Source organism: Rhamphochromis sp. 'chilingali', assembly GCF_963969265.1.
Source record: "Rhamphochromis sp. 'chilingali' genome assembly, chromosome: 2".
NCBI lineage: Eukaryota > Metazoa > Chordata > Actinopteri > Cichliformes > Cichlidae > Rhamphochromis > Rhamphochromis sp. 'chilingali'.
The window spans coordinates 28,694,441-28,708,775 of record NC_137930.1 but is presented as its reverse complement, the minus strand read 5'-3'; the positions used below and the strand labels follow the sequence as shown (position 1 = coordinate 28,708,775).

The 14,335-nt window shown below is 39.3% G+C and overlaps 1 protein-coding gene across 2 annotated transcripts in view; it reads left to right on the top strand.

The window, feature by feature from the left end:
• rabgap1 (RAB GTPase activating protein 1) overlaps window positions 1-14,335 on the top strand; it is a 77,288-nt gene that overhangs the window by 8,531 nt on the left and 54,422 nt on the right. Inside the window, exons 2-7 of one of the 2 annotated variants that reach the window (XM_080876051.1) lie at window positions 5,988-6,223; window positions 8,484-8,513; window positions 9,558-9,819; window positions 10,131-10,344; window positions 10,470-10,644; window positions 13,643-13,803. In XM_080876051.1, the coding sequence (XP_080732177.1) occupies window positions 6,071-6,223; window positions 8,484-8,513; window positions 9,558-9,819; window positions 10,131-10,344; window positions 10,470-10,644; window positions 13,643-13,803 (995 nt within the window). In that variant the 5' untranslated portion in view covers window positions 5,988-6,070. The remainder of the gene's footprint in view (window positions 1-5,987; window positions 6,224-8,483; window positions 8,514-9,557; window positions 9,820-10,130; window positions 10,345-10,469; window positions 10,645-13,642; window positions 13,804-14,335) is intronic. The other variant, XM_080876052.1, reaches the window with a different exon arrangement.

Genomic DNA, 14,335 nt, shown 5'->3' with positions numbered 1-14,335 from the left:
AATAAATCTATTTATATGTGGTTATTTATAATTCTTTACTAGGAAAATATGACAATTCAGTTTAAACATGATCTTGCTTTATTGCCACAACAGGTCGCACATTACTTGTTTTACCCGACTCTGCTCAGATCAGCGGGTTGTTGTGTTTGTGCCTTTCCAAATAGATGTTGCCAACAGGGAAGTTGGCACACTAGTTCTAGCCTCACTTGATAATTGTACCTTGTTTTGCAACACAAATTTAAAAAGAAAAAAGCATAAGAAACAAAAAAAAAAAACCCAGAATATTTAGAGGAGTAATCAGATTTTAATTTCCTCAGAGTGGTTTGAAATGATAAAGAGAGCACTTTAATTTATATAGTGCCAATTCACAACAGGTGTGCCCTCAAGGTGCTTTTAAATTGTAGGGTAAAGACCTATAACATAAAAAAATCTCAATCAGATGGCTCTTTATGAGCAAAGACTTGGCAACAGTGGGAAGAAAAATCTCTCTTTTAACAGGAAGGATCCTGTGGCAGAACCAAACTCTCACAAGGGCAGTCTGCCCCGACCAGGTGGGGGTTAGGAGAAACAAAGGCAAGTAGAGGGAAACGGGGCAAAATACACATGCGAGAGAACCAGTTTAAAATTATTTACTATATGAATGAATAAATGCACTAGTGCTGTATAATTATATCGAGAGTGAAAAAGACTTTAATGAAGAATAAACACTTAGTCCACCAGGGGAAACCCACCGCTGTCTAAGCATATTGCAGCATAACTAAGGGATAGTTCAGAGTCACCTGATGCAGTCCTAATTATAAGCTTATCAAAAAGGAAAGGTTTGAGCCTACTCTTGAAAGTAGAGATAGTGTCTGTCTCCCAAATCCAAACTGGTAGTTCTGCCTTCCATTCTGCCTTTAGAAACTCTAGCAACCACAAGTAAGATCCTGAGATCCAAGAGCTCTGTTGGGACAATATGATACTATGAGGTCTTTAAGGACACGGGGTCTGATTACTCAAGACCTTGTAAGGGAGAAGAAAGATTCTAATTTCAGTTCTGGATTAAACGGGTAAAAAGAAGATAATATGGTAGAAACATGTTCTCTTTCTTGTCCTGTTTGTACTGTCGTTGTAGCATTTTTGCAACCTGAAAATAATGCATTACAATAGTTCAGCCTAGAAGTGATAAATGTATCAGTTAGTATTTCAGCATCACTTTGAGACAGGATGTTTCTAGAATTAGTGATATTGCACAAATGTGAGCAGTGCTACAAATCCATGTAATACTCACATTGAAAGGCACATCCTGGTCATGATTCCAAGATTCCTCTAAGTGTTACTGGAGGCCAATGGCAATGTCATCCAATGTAAGCATCTGTTGAGATGCTGTGTTTCTAAGACTTTTAGGACCGAGTACAATAACCTCAGTTTTGTACGAGTTTTGAGGCAGAATATTAGAGGTCATCTAGGCATTTGTCCTTACAGTTTTTTACAGACGCTAGGACACATTTCTCAATACTTAGGTCCTTTTGCAAAACTCCTCACACAGTGAGCACAACAGAAGTCTATGTGGGCCAAACTGAGGATCAGTTATCATTGTTTTGGCACAAAATGCATTCAATGACTACATCTCTCAAATTTCATGAATTATTTTCTCACTCAGACACAACAACTGCCAAAAATCTTTGTACATACAGGACATTTTGCATATACTTACATACTGTTTTCAAAACTGTTAAACTTATGGCCAAAACAATAACACAATGCAAAACTTAAAAAGACAGCAAAATTCAACAGCAATATTTTATTGAAACATATTTTAAATCTAAAAATGCAGTTTAACCAGCCACAGCTGATTCTCATTGTAGATGAACATCTACACAGGTGTTACTCCTTCAATTTTTCAACTCCTTCAATTCTGGCATGCCAGAAGATTATTTCCTAGGTGTATTGCCCTAGATGACATAAGATGTGATGTGGATGAGAACCTGTGGCCAAATGGAGAAGACCGAGTAGATTAGCATTACTATTGTATGTGTATCAGTGGATGGTGTGTATACAAATTCTTGTATTTTGGGATTACTTAGTGCAAAAAACTAAAAATACATAAACAAATATTAATGAATTCTGCATGATGTCTGATTCATTCCAGTAACATATATTGAAATTATAAAGAGAGATGTGTCCTTGTTTTACACAAGAAAACGCTGTGTAATGCTACATGTTGTTAGTGTTTTTTAGGTCATTGTTTTGTGGGTGACAAAGTGTGTTTGTCGGCTGTCAACCTTTGCTAGTGTTCTGGAAGAATGAGTTTATTTGAGACCTGAATAAAGTCTTTTGGTAGTTGTAGTGCATTTTGAATGTGAAATGAACTGCTTTGCCAAGCTGAAGGTCAGTTAGGAGAATTGTGTGAAGAGTTTTGCAAAAGTGACCTAAGTATTGTGAAATGTGTCCTAGCGGCTGTAAAAAACTGTAAGAGATTCTGTAACAAACCACGGCAGACCCGGCGACGCATCCATACGCTTTTCAGCATTTTTTATCGACTCTCGGTTGCTGTTCACAGTCACACGCACACACAGCTGCAGCTTTCCAGCTCGCAGCTGAACACACTGACAACAACCAAACCAGGACCACACTAACACCGTTGGGGAACGCTGGTGGCAGTGGCGGCGGTGCCGGCCAGGACCAGGCCCGAGCGGCCAGATTCTTCCTGCAGGCGGCGTGATGCCACCACCTGTTCCCACTGTGTGCCCACCATTTCGGCCACCATTCGGGCCAGCTCATCCACTTGCTGGCCTGGTTGTGGGTCCGTCATGCCTCCCATCCTGGGTTTCGGCACTACTGTGACAAACCACGGCAGACCCGACGAGACATACATGCTTTCCAGCATTCTTTATTGACTCTCGATTGCTGTCCACAGTCACACACACACACTGCTGCAGCTTTCCAGCTTGCAGCTGAACACACTAACAACCAAACACAGGACCCTACACCAATTTTAAGCTGGTGAGGCAGGATTGTGATGCCGTGCAGGTGTGTCCGCCTTCCCTGCCGTGGCACTGCCGACTACACTCCGCCACACATGCCTTTACACATGCCTGACATCATCTGCATAGCTGTGAAAATGTTCCTTCGAATGATACTGCCTAAGAGAAGCTCTTAAAAAGTATTGGTCCCAGCACAGAGACCTGTGGAACTCCATAATTAACCTATACAATTAACCTATTGTTGTTAATTATTAGAGGTGGGAATCACCATACAACTCACGATACGATATTATCACAATACTTAATGCACGATACGATATTATTGCAATTTTTAAAAATATTTTGCGATATTCAAATTCTGTACATAAAGGTAAACTTTATCAATATTCATTTTATCTAATATCAAAGTCTCACACTCAGTCTTTCTCTCATTTCAGTCAGTTTTATTGTTGACAAACTCAACTGTTTGTATTACAGTCTAGTCCAACTTAACTGAATGCAACCATCTGGTACAATTATAGCTATTCTGAACTATGCAATTTATGAAAACTATGCAGCCCCTTCAGCAACTGAAGAATTTGAAAGTAAATTAAAACAAAATATAATTTTACATTAAATAAAAAAAGTTTTGAACTTAATTAAAATAAAACATGTCTTAAATTAAAATAAGTAAACTGTCATGTTTATTGCTGCCAAAAAACAAGTTAAACAAATTTGGACAGTGAAGAAATGTCAGGATTCTTGCTCAGAAAAAGGAGCTGATCAACATGCTCTAAAGTCAGAGCATGTTCCAGTCCACAAAAAATGGTTTGTAACAAAATATCGATTTCTGCTGTCCCTGTATCGATACATTATTAGCAAACAAAATATCACCATACTACACAGTATCGATTTTTTCCCCCACCCCTATTAATTATGGAGTCTGAATTATTGTGTACTGTGAGAATATGACTCAAACCACTGTAGCGCAGTATCTTTAATACCGAATCTCTGTAATAAAGTATTGTGGTCTACAGTATCGAGTCCTTCACTAATGTTGCTTGTGTACTGTGATGATCTCTGAAACCTGAAATTCTTAAAATCAACCATTCATCTACAGGTGATCAGTTAGCTGCTTACAACTACTCTTTCAAGAATTTTTGAAAGAAAAGGAACACTGAAGATTATCCTATAATTAGCTAAGACAGCTGGGTCAACTAGAGGCTTTTTAAGTAATGGTTTAATTACTGCCCCATTAAAGGCCTGTGGTACATAACCCGCGAATAAAGATAAAGATAATAAAGTGAATACGGTTGATGGTTTTGAGGAAGTATTTACTGAAGCTAACTTTGAAAGATCAATTGGAGAGTTAAAGTTTAAAATAAATAAGAGCAGTTTTATAGGTGCTGTACATAATGATACATCTGTGGGACTGCTGTGAAAAATTTTCTTCTCTAATGGTGAAAATTTTAATTGTGAAGAAATTCATGAAGTCATTACTAATTAAGTTCAACAAAGCTCGGACTCTTTCTCAGCCTGGCTAGAGTGCTGAAAGGAAACCTGAGGTTATTCCTGTTTTATTCTAATAGTAAGTGAATTAATGTTGCATCTTTACAAGGGACTTTTTTTTTTTAAAATAGAGCGACAAATTATTTTTCCAAGTCAAATAAAGGTGAAACGCTAGTATGGGCAGAAATCTGTGCCATCAGAAACTGAATTTGAATAAGTTAAATTGCTCGGATTGAATCTGAATTGTAACTTGAATAAATGCTTTTACAAACTGAATATGAATTAGCCTAATTTGAAATTCAATTTATTGGTTTGAAAATGATCATCACTGAATTGAAATTGAATTTTATATTTTGAAAATGAATTCATTTGCTTTGAAACCGTATTTTATCCTTTAAAAATTTAGCGAGAGCCACAGTATCCAGAGACGTACACCGAGAGGATAAACCTTAAGCTGTCAATAATAAATTGCAGCCTAAAAATAACAATCATATCACCAGCAAAATCACGTAACCTCTAATATAGACGTTTATTTTGGGTCAGTGTGACTGTGTTTGTGTTATCTCTAATAATCCAGATTGACCTTTTGTCCTGATACTTTCTCATTGTTAAACCTGCTTGCTTTGGGTGGGTTTTTTTCCCCAAAGCAAGAAGGGCAAGGGCAAAGGTGGACACTGAGAAAAATAGATTGCAGGGTGAGTGATGAGGCAAAAAGAGAAGTGAAAGAGGGAAAGGGAGGAGCAGCGAGAGGAAACGGCCAGAAATGCTTATGGGTGTTTCCTGCCACCTCTCTTGTTTAGAAGTTACCTCATGCCTCAATACTAATAATAGAGCTTTGCCTGGATTTCCCTACCTTAATGCTAATTCTTATCTCAGTGTGAACTACACAGTGGCATCCCACAGTCGTAATTTACCAGCAGAGTCAAAAGTTGTTATTTGCAGTTGTGGTGGCTGGTTGGTGTTGCAGGGATGCATTTAGGAGTGCATGTACTGCAGTTAGATTATTTAGTGTGTGCTTTTACATTGTTCAATGTATTTTTGTGAACTTGTGATTCATTAGTGTGAAACCACAGCTGAGACTTTGTAGACGGAACATGGGTCAAATAGATGGTTGTAAAAAGTTGTCTTTTTCCTTACTTCCTCACTGTCATTCGCATCACCATAGCTTTGCAATGCATGTAAAATCAAGCTGTTTTTGCAAACTAGTCTACTTTATTCTTCTGAAGCATATAAAATTGCTTTAAATGACCCACAGATGCTTTTTCTTTGATTTTTCTGGTTTCATTGCTTCATCATTTTATTCTCTTGTCTATCACCTTCACTTGAACTAAGCTTCGTTTTGCGCTCTTTTGTTTTTTTGCCTTTCTCTGGGTAATGACCTCTTTCTTTGGGGTGTTCAAAAGACCTCTAAAAGTGAATCACAAGTACTTTCACCATTTTTAGAGCCACTTGCCTTTCTATAAGATGCTTTTCATGGATCTCATCTCATCATGACTGTTTTCTGCTTCTTTCTTTTTATTTATTTTTTTCTAGGGGATTTTGCTCATCATCTCCCACCACTTCCGCCTTCCGTCTTCCATTCATGAGCAGCGTGGCTGAATTTAACAGCGGCAGCCATGGATGACAAGGGCTCGGTGGGGAAGATTAGCGTGTCTTCAGACTCAGTGTCCACTCTCAACAGTGAGGACTTTGTCCTTGTGTCCCGGCTGGGGGACGAGACACCCTCCTCTACTAATAATGGTAGTGATGACGAAAAGACAGGACTGAAGGTAAGGTTGGCTGGGTGTAGGTACGGATGGAAGTGCAAGGTAGAAAAGGGGGACTTGTTGGAGATTAGGTGCACTAATAGTCACTTAGGCACAATGGCATAAGGGTCTTCCCATTAAAAAACTTCCATGAAAAGCCTTCCACCTGACACCCCAGGAATCAGCTTTTTTTTTTTTTTTTTTTTTTAAGATAAATTTACAATTTTACATAAGTAGTTGCAAGTTTACTTTCATATTTCTAACATTTATTACAAGTTAGAGGGTCTCAAAGTGGTTAGAGGGGTTCAAAAAAAATTTAATGCATGTTTTTTCCAGCATTTGAGCATCAAGATGACGGAGTATGTTGTAGTTTCAACAGCAAAACTGCACCATATTTATGTCTACGACATAGAGTAGCAGAAACAAGCATTGGCACCCGAGGTGTGTGTGTGTTTGTTTTTCTTTTTTAATTTTACTGAAGAAACCTTTATCAAAACATAGTGAGTGCGTGATATAAGAGGTCCTGTCTTTATTTACACTTTTTTTCTTTATCTGAATTCACACTCATCTTCCAGCTGCAATTTCTTGAGGGTCATTCATTTGCTAATATAGTCCTATTTTAACACAACACATAGGTTATGTAAAATGGAGAAACATTGGTGAAACGTGTTCTGCATAAGGGTCACAGAGGGTCAGGTGGGAACTTTGTTTTAGATTAGGCTAATTTTTTAATAGATAGATTTTTTTATATGGCCTTACCATTAAATTCCAGAGGTGTTTTTACTTTGAATAGACTCATTAATAATAACAGTTAAGATGGCCTGATCAGATAAGTAGAATAAACTGTACAGTATAAAGTAGGAAACCAAACGAGAATGTCCAGCACACTAAATGGTGTGACTATTATTACCTTGTGTGTTAATTAAATCTGATGGACCATGATATATCAAAACATCTCAATGTTTATTCATCTTTATTTATTTGTTAGAAATAGAACTCATAAAAAAGCAAATTAGGAATTACAGTTTATACAGATTCATGTTGCTAACATACTGTTTTCATTACTAACAACCATCTTTTTTTTCTTTTTTTTTAACATCTAGCAGGGTTTGTTAATTTCACACTCTTAACCATAAACCAGCATTTATTGTTTTGCTTCCTCATTCTCACTTTGCCTTTTTTGCCGTAGTTGGTCATAGTTGGTGTTTGTATTTGCTACTTTTAATGACGAAGCCCTTGGTGATTTGTGCACATCCACATAAACTGAGGGTAAATTGTCTGGTTAAGTTTCCCTGTGCTGTTTAGGCTGCAAATGAAGGATGTCATTCATGCATCCACCGCCAGATATTGTTGCCACTGAGTGTCATTAAGTTGGATGCTATTTAACTTTGGGAGACCGTTTCCCAACTGCTGTGTCAGTCAGGTGCTTGTGTTTAAATGCGTAATATGAGATTGTGCTATAGCGAGGCTGACTTACAGCTTGTTTTCTATGGTTGAATTCACTGCTCAACTTTGAAAGATATCCAGGTATTGTGGTGATATAACCTTGCTTTGACCCATTGCTGGGGAAAATATCGGTGCTTTGTGATGCGGGCGTAGCTCTTTTCACAATATAAAGACTTTCTAGGAAATAATTGTGACTGCCAGCCACTATCCTGTGTGTGTCCCTAATGGGTTCAGATTACCTCTCTTCGCCTCTTCTGCTCGATCTCTTCACAGGATGCATTTTGTCCACGTGTCTCTCAGTTTAGTTGTTATCATGTTTCTTTTTATTGAGTTGCCTTAAGAAGCGGCCTCACACGTTCGGACTATTTTCATTACTGTATGTCACTCATGTACGATACCTGTTTGTTTGTAAAGAAAAGTTATTCTGTAAAGTTCCCAGAAGATGGCGCCAGCAGAGCATAGATGTTCAATATCCATTCGCTAGAAAGTTGCTCTGCTTTGACCTTCTGTCGTGTTCTGTCTTTTGAGTTTTCATATTTCATTCATAAGACCAGTGTCTGTAAAAGCATCACAGCTCTTTTTTTATGGACAATAAAATCAAGTTTTTGCGCTGCGTATTTTGCCATCGTCTGCCTGCTGTCAGATGGTTAAAAAGCAGAACGTGACACACATCCTCTGTTCTCACAATGTAATGGCGAAATCACTCCATCCACTGGCACGCGGTCATCCTGACATCATGTTTTGGTTTTTGCCGACACACTCTTGTGCACATCTCCCTCCAGTCAGCCCATCCAGTCAGCAGAGGAGTCAGTGTCTAAACTTGTTGTTTGTTATGCAGGTGATTTCTGAGGAAGGGGTCAGCTTTAAGGTCAGTCTCTTCTCTCGCTCTCTTTCCTTTCCTCAGCTTCTCTCTTGCTTGTGAATATTATTCACCTTATTCTTCCTGTGATGTGATTCAGTGGTGATTCTGTCTGTGATTATTTGTGCTTTCTGTAATTTTGCCGTCTGTCCAGCGATGGCCTCAGCTCTTTAATACTTTGGATTTGATGATGTTAGAATTAGACTGTAGGCTGTAGTTATGCAACAGTCGCCCAGGCTTGTAGCACTTCCTGTAAAGGCCCTCTACAGCTACACAGTTACAAAACGTCAGAAGTGTGAACGTCAATATAGAATTGATAGCACACTTACGCTTGTTTAGAATGCTTTTTCTTTTTTTTATCATGTTAATAGTCCTGTATCACTAAGATAATTGGCAGTGGTAGTATCCATCCTGCAAATATATTAAGATAATTAAGTCCAGCAGCAATGGACAAATGACCTCATTCTTTTCTGCCAAAGACATAAATTAGGATTTACTCTATCTGTTTGGAAAAATGTTCTATATTTTTACATCATTTTTGTTATCCTTAAATGATCAATACAACAGTGACCCCTACCGGCTGATCTCCTTTTCTTATACAGCTTTTGGATGCTGCTGCAGCAGGCAGGGAACAGGCATTTACCTCACTTTGTGCTGTTTGGCCAAGCTCAAGGTTTCAGTTGATACTTTCATTTATAATCAGTGTTGGCATAACTCTAAAGTCTTGATACGTCCACCCAAAGTGATCTCAATACAATGTACTAATATTGAAATATACCTAAGATACATCTTTAATGGCCAAACTGAAACAAGTGATTCATACCTTAAACACGCTGCAGTCGCTCAAAATACATTTCCATGTCACTGTTATGGGCAAGGCAACTGCATGTTTCTGCAAACTGCAAAACTCAATAATAATTCTTAATTCTGGTTAAATTGTTTGTTTGTTTTGTGCTTTTTTTGTGGTTGGGTGCATGATTATTTCTGTGTGTGTGTGTGTGTGTGTGTGTGTGTGTGTGTGTGTGTGTGTGTGTGTGTGTGTGTGTGCATCAGATTGTAGGCAATGGAAGTGAGCAGCAGCTTCAAAGGGAGCTAGAAGATGTCCTCATGGACCCATCAATGGCTGACGCTGGCCTTGCGTCAGAAGCAAGGATGGATGATCTCGGTAGGGGCGATCATGCCCTTTATACCACAGCGTCACCTGTAGCCCCAGGCACTGACCCTCTGAGCGCACCCCCACCGCCACCCAAGCTGGAAATGGTGCTTCCTGTTCAGACAGCCCAAGAGAGTGAGCTGAATGAGAGGTCATACAGAGGCAAGTCAGGATGAGATGAAGTTGAATCATATTTATACTGACAATTTTACATCACATGTTTTAAACCATCCTGTTTCCTCATTCGTTTTGTTTCCTAAAGGATGAGGACTGTTGTCATTTTGTTCTTGGTTTCCTTGAATTTCATGAATTTTGCCAATTGATGTTATATTTTTTCCTTAAGCTTCTCTTACTTTTCCATTCCTTCTTTCTAACCTCCTCTCGCATGAAACTGTACAGCTGAAAGATTATAATAGATGTCATAATATTATCCTTTTCTTTCTTTCACTGCCTGTCTTTTCTCATAACTGCAGCTGATGAATCATCATCAGAATGTAGTCCTGGCAGCCCCATCCCAGATGAGGACAGCGTCGTGTTCAGCCAGCTGACATATCTAGGATGTGCCTCAGTCAATGCCCCCCGGAGTGAGGTAGAGGCCCTCCGTATGATGAGTATCCTCAGAGGGCAGTGCCAACTCCCCCTGGATGTTACACTGTCTGTGCCAGGCGTGTCTGAAGGGACTGTCAGGTAGGGCGAAAATATAGATTTTCGGTCAGTTGTGTGGATTAGTTCTAGTGCAGATGTCCAAACTTGGTACACTCTTGTTTCTTTTAAGAATTTAAACAACAGTAATTTTATTGGTGTTTTAACAGGTTGTTGGATCCACACAACAACACTGAGATTGCCAACTATCCGATCTATAAGATTTTGTTCTGCGTACGAGGCCATGATGGCACACCGGAGAGTGACTGCTTTGCCTTCACTGAGAGCCACTACAATGCTGAGATCTTCAGGATCCATGTTTTTCGCTGCCAAATCCAAGAGGCGGTAAGCATTCACTGATTATGCAACTGTCTTTGTCTAACTTAATACCACTATGTGGTATATAAGGCACTCTTTTCCAAGCTAAGGTCACAACAACAACTAGAGTAGCCAACCCCAAAAAGTTTGCAAGCAATGTAGTTGCTATTCAGTTAGTGAACAAAAGGGGGAGTGAAAGCTTCTTGATTTTATATATGGCACTGCCGTCTCTTCTTTTCACACTATTGCACCCCTCAAGTACAAATACATGTGCACACACTTGAGTTGTGGACACGGCAGCTCTGGGGGTGACCTGATGTGGCATTAGGACGCCGGTGTTGGTTTCTTTGGGTCTTGTGGGCCACGGGCACTCAATCAGTGGAGAGTTTGTGGATTCAGTCAAAGTCAAGTTTTCTGAACCTTTTATGATTGCGATAATTCAAGAAGGAAGTCTGGGGTAGGACACAGCTCTTAGGCAGCATGGCTTAGGTTGGTGATGTGTGTTAAATTAACATTCACATAAATGTCCCAAAACAATTTCCTAGCCTGTAATGAGATGATTGGTGTATCTGCCGATTATTGTAATGCTGTGTATGCAGTAGGTTCAGCAGAAATGTAAAGGAAGAGAAGAAGGTACCCGCTCATGAAACTGGGTTAAAGCTTTGCTTTCAGTGTTCAGTGACCTGATTTCTTCATCATGAAAGCCGTCTCCTTCAGTGTCACAGTGAGCCCCCAGACACTTCATCCTGTTATCCAGTTTCCGAGACTCCGATCTGTAATACACATACTCACTAAAACACTGATGCAAATACTCTCACTCAAATTAAAAAATATTCTGGACATCTCTGTTCTCTTCTTGGCACTCTTCATCTTGCACCCACCCTTCTCTTCCTTCAAGTGCCATAGCAACAAACCAGTCCACAGCATCTCCTGCTTTTTTGGGCCTCCCTTTCAGATTATTAGACTGTAGCGAGTCAGCCCATTGGTTACCCGTTCGTTTGGGGAGAAAGCTGCTCTTGTCATATGCATCACATCAGCTTCAACTTCACAGTAAACAACTCTTAAGACATGTTTAACAACTCTGTTTTCTGACCGAGGTCTTTTAAACTAACCATATGTATTATGGTGAAATGGCTCTTGCATTTGGATAAATACATTTTTTCATGGTTAAATTTGCATTCATCATTGTCCAGGGCCCTAGCAAGTCTTTCAATTAATTTGCTGAAAACTACCAAAACTATCTTTGTTCATATATAAAGAAAAATAACTCCTCAATTCTATTCAGCCCACTTTTGTATCGGACCTCCCATTATGACCCAGAGGCTAGTTTGTAATGGTGATGCAGAGGCCTCCTGACACTCAAACCCATGCCTCTTTTTTTGTTTTTTGGTTGTTTTTTTTTTGGGGGGGGGACGTTGACAAAAACTTGCCTCTCTCATCCAGAGATGTGTATCTATTTCTATGTAATTCACATCAGTTCAGCTCCAGTAGATGGGTTTTACAGAAGTATTCTAGGATCCTAAGAAGCTGATGCAAGTGAAACACAAATTGGCAGCTGAAGCTGATTTTTACCGTGACATCATTTAAGAATGTCTCAAAGCTTCGTGTGCACGGAAAGTACATGAAGAAAGAAAAAGCTGGCAAGTGTGAAAAAACATCCCGGGTGGAAATAAAAACAGTGTAACAAGACATTTAACACGCACCAGATCCTTAAAGGCTGCATTTTTTAGATACGGATCAAATCCAAACTTCTTATGTAATCGATTTCACAAGTTTGAGTTGAGATCAGGGACGGACTCTTTGAATGAAACTCCAGTTGTTGGGAGTAAAGGATGAAATAGTTGCCCTTTTGTTTTTGACAGCCTCTTTTGCAGAGAAAACCTGGTATTAGTTGATAAGACCTTAATGCTATTTTGGCTTGTGTGGGGCTATTTGAAAAGCACTCTGTATCAAACTAAGTTCTGCCTGCCCTGATTAGTTCTGGCGTACAACTGCCTACAGAGAGTTCCTTCGTGAAAAATGAAGATGTTGACAGCTGATCAGTTTTAAGCAGCACAGAACAACAGTCCCATTGTATTACATGTACCAATACAGGGGGTAATTTCCCCCCCCCATCTAGCTCTACTCATCCCCCATCTCTTACATCCTGTCCAGTGTTGTTTCTCAATAAATAGACCTCCTGCGATCTCCTAACATCCCTGTACTGTACCAGAGATAAAACAAAGACTTTCTGTAGCAGAGGTTAGAAGCTGCTTTGTACTCTGGTCTCGTGAAAGAGCCGAAGAGCATTGTTATTTATTGATAACCGCACTTTCCCCCACCCCACCCCTCTAGTCACTGACCCCCCATGAGCGGTGCTGTTTACCGGAATTAGAAATGATCCAAAACCACTCTGCAGTGGTCCTCTAGTTGGGGGGATAGCTCTGTTTATTATCAGCCACATATGTCTCTTTAGTAGTAAGTGGACAGAAAAAAAAACTTTGCTCGCTGTGAAACCTGTGCATTTAAAGTCCCCTCAGTGGAGACGATGTAAATAAATTATTACCACCTTGTGTTTTCACACTTGGCAGACTCAAGCTCTGTCTCTAGCTCTTGCTCCTCTTGAGACTTGGCAAACCTCTGGTACAGCTTGCTTTTTGTTACACAGGAACAACACCCCCACACTCAAAGTTCAAAATTAAATACAATTCAAAATGGTTAATCTGCTGAAGGTCTCTTCTGTTCCTCATAATTATGACCAGACAAATTCCACTTCGACCACTTGCACTATCCTTGTCTATGGTTACTGCACAGGAAACCTAAATCATTTGGCTGGAAAGCTTTAGCTTGTTAGTATTCTTCCTCTTTAACACTTTCAGTTTTTTTACTTTGCAACTGTTATCTTGTGTTTATACGATGTTTTGTTGAGTTTGCCTGTGTTTTTTCTTTGACACTCTTAAATTATATGTCTGTGTTAGAAGACCTTTAAATTTATATTGTCTTTTGGGATAGATATTCATTGTGCGCATTTACTTTGCTCCTGCAGGTTAGTAGGATACTGTACAGCTTTGCCACAGCCTTTCGGCGGTCAGCTAAGAGGGCAGTTCTGTCGTCTCAGCAGGCTCCCCCTCTCACCCCTGACAGTGACTTGTTTACATTTACTGTCAGCCTGGAGATTAGGGAGGACGATGGCAAGGGTACTTTCAGGTGGGAGTCACATTCACTCATCATGCATTCTAATTTTTAATCCATCATTGAATTCAAAAGTGCAATTTTAGCTGTCTATTGGAGTGTAAAATGTTTTAGTCAACATATTACACATATAAATACGGGAGCATACATCCTTAATTTTAAGAATCAACTTTTTTTTGTTGTTGTTGTTTTTTACTACTAAAGTCCCAAACCTTTCTGGGATGGGTGCTGCCCATGAGGGGAAGCATCCCCTAATTGGTTTGGGTAAAAATGATGAAAGGAACTTTGCACTGATTTATTTAAAAAAAAAGAAAAAAGTATTCTTTGGTCTCTGATGTTAACCAATCAAACACACTTTTTACCACAAGATATAACAACAAAGTTCCTGTGTTTTTTTTTTTTTTTTTTTCATCAATCCTTCTTCACAGGTTGTTTTTATTTTATTTTCCCATAGTCCCGACTTACTTCTATGTGATGACAAGCAGCCCAAAGGGTCAGGTTATTTGGAAAACAAAATAAAACAAGCAAAAATATGCCCGTGGATATT